This window comes from Echinops telfairi, unplaced genomic scaffold (assembly GCF_000313985.2).
Source record: "Echinops telfairi isolate 266 unplaced genomic scaffold, ASM31398v2 ScPeMD7_5592;HRSCAF=6446, whole genome shotgun sequence".
In the NCBI taxonomy this organism is placed as follows: domain Eukaryota; kingdom Metazoa; phylum Chordata; class Mammalia; order Afrosoricida; family Tenrecidae; genus Echinops; species Echinops telfairi.
In genome coordinates, this window is record NW_022109491.1 from 11,085,709 (window position 1) to 11,086,994 (window position 1,286).

At 49.7% G+C, this 1,286-nt stretch overlaps 1 protein-coding gene across 1 annotated transcript; it reads right to left on the reverse strand.

The window, feature by feature from the left end:
• Positions 1 to 317: 317 nt before the first annotated feature.
• Positions 318 to 485, reverse strand: LOC115871340 (protein WFDC10B-like; the record flags this gene model as incomplete). Its single annotated transcript, XM_030887058.2, has 1 exon — positions 318 to 485. A coding segment is annotated over one exon (168 nt), but the record flags the coding sequence as incomplete, so codon positions are not given.
• Between the last annotated feature and the right edge of the window lie 801 nt (positions 486 to 1,286).

Genomic DNA, 1,286 nt, shown 5'->3' on the forward strand with positions numbered 1-1,286 from the left:
CAGACAGACAAGAGACTGAGACACTCCTAAGCCTGGCGGGGGAGAGAACCACAACATGGCCTGGAGAGAGAGGTGGGGACCTGAGCCCAGGAGGGGGTGGGTCAAGTGTGGGCACCGCACTAGGTTAGCAGGTTGTTCCAGAAGAGGAGCACACAAGTAGGGGCCCTGGGCTTGTCCTGCTTAATGTGATTGGAACAAGCGGTTCAGACAGTGGGGAGGGCAGCATTCCTGCTGACGGCGGGGGAGTAGTCATTTTTATGGGCACAGACGCTGAGGAGAGGGGAGAGTAAGCAAGGAGGCACAGCCCGGGCTGCTACTCACAGGCGGTTCATGCAGACGTTCCCACAGAAGGTCGAACAGCATACGTTATTGGCCTGACACTCCTGGTGATAGGCACAGTGGTGACTGCACATAGATATGCTTGGCCGCTTCTCACAGGCCTTGATTTCTACGGGTCCTTGTGGTTCTGAAACGGGGTGCAGGCAGGGTCAGTGGAACCAGGCCTCTAGTTTAACAGACCCCAGAACTCAGTTTATACTCATGACATGCTAGAGCTTTTCAGGAAAATCCCTTCCTGGTTCTTCAAATCCTAGGGATTTTCTTTTTTGTTCTTTTTTGGTGTTAAACTCTTTCAAAAAACAGTTTTATTCACATACCATACCATTCAAGGGGTTGAATATATTAAAGAGAGTTGTCCAACCCTCCCCAGAAGCAGTTCTAGAACATTTTCCTTTTTTTTGTACTCCTTGTTATTAGATCCACCTTTCCCCCCGTTATAAGTCTGAGAAACTGTTATTGTAGTTACTGCCTCTATAGATGCACCTATCCTGGATTTCATATAAAGAAAATTATGGAATATTCTTATTTTAAATCAGATGCCTCTTTTCCACAAGTGCCTGGGCTTCCTGGACCCTCTCCACATACTGTTAGTGGGCCCTGTCTATCTACTAGTCATGACCTTGGTGCACAGTCACCCCCCCTCCCCATAATATATGCTCTGAGCCAGAACTGAAGGAAGCTTGAGCCCCCTCGCCCCAACTGGTCTCTAGCGCTTTCAGGCTGCCAGCGAGGAGAACAGGCTCTCCTCACCCCTACTTCATTCTCCCCAGGATTGCTCCCAGAACTCACCACTTCTGTGGCTCCCTCTGGTCCTTCTGATAACTGGAAGTTGGTCTAACAGATGAAAAGTTGCCTGTCCAATGCCCTTTCTTCCTATAGCTACCAGGATCTCCGAATATGCTCATCTCTCACAAATGGGCACACACCAAGTACTCACGCTCCCCCCC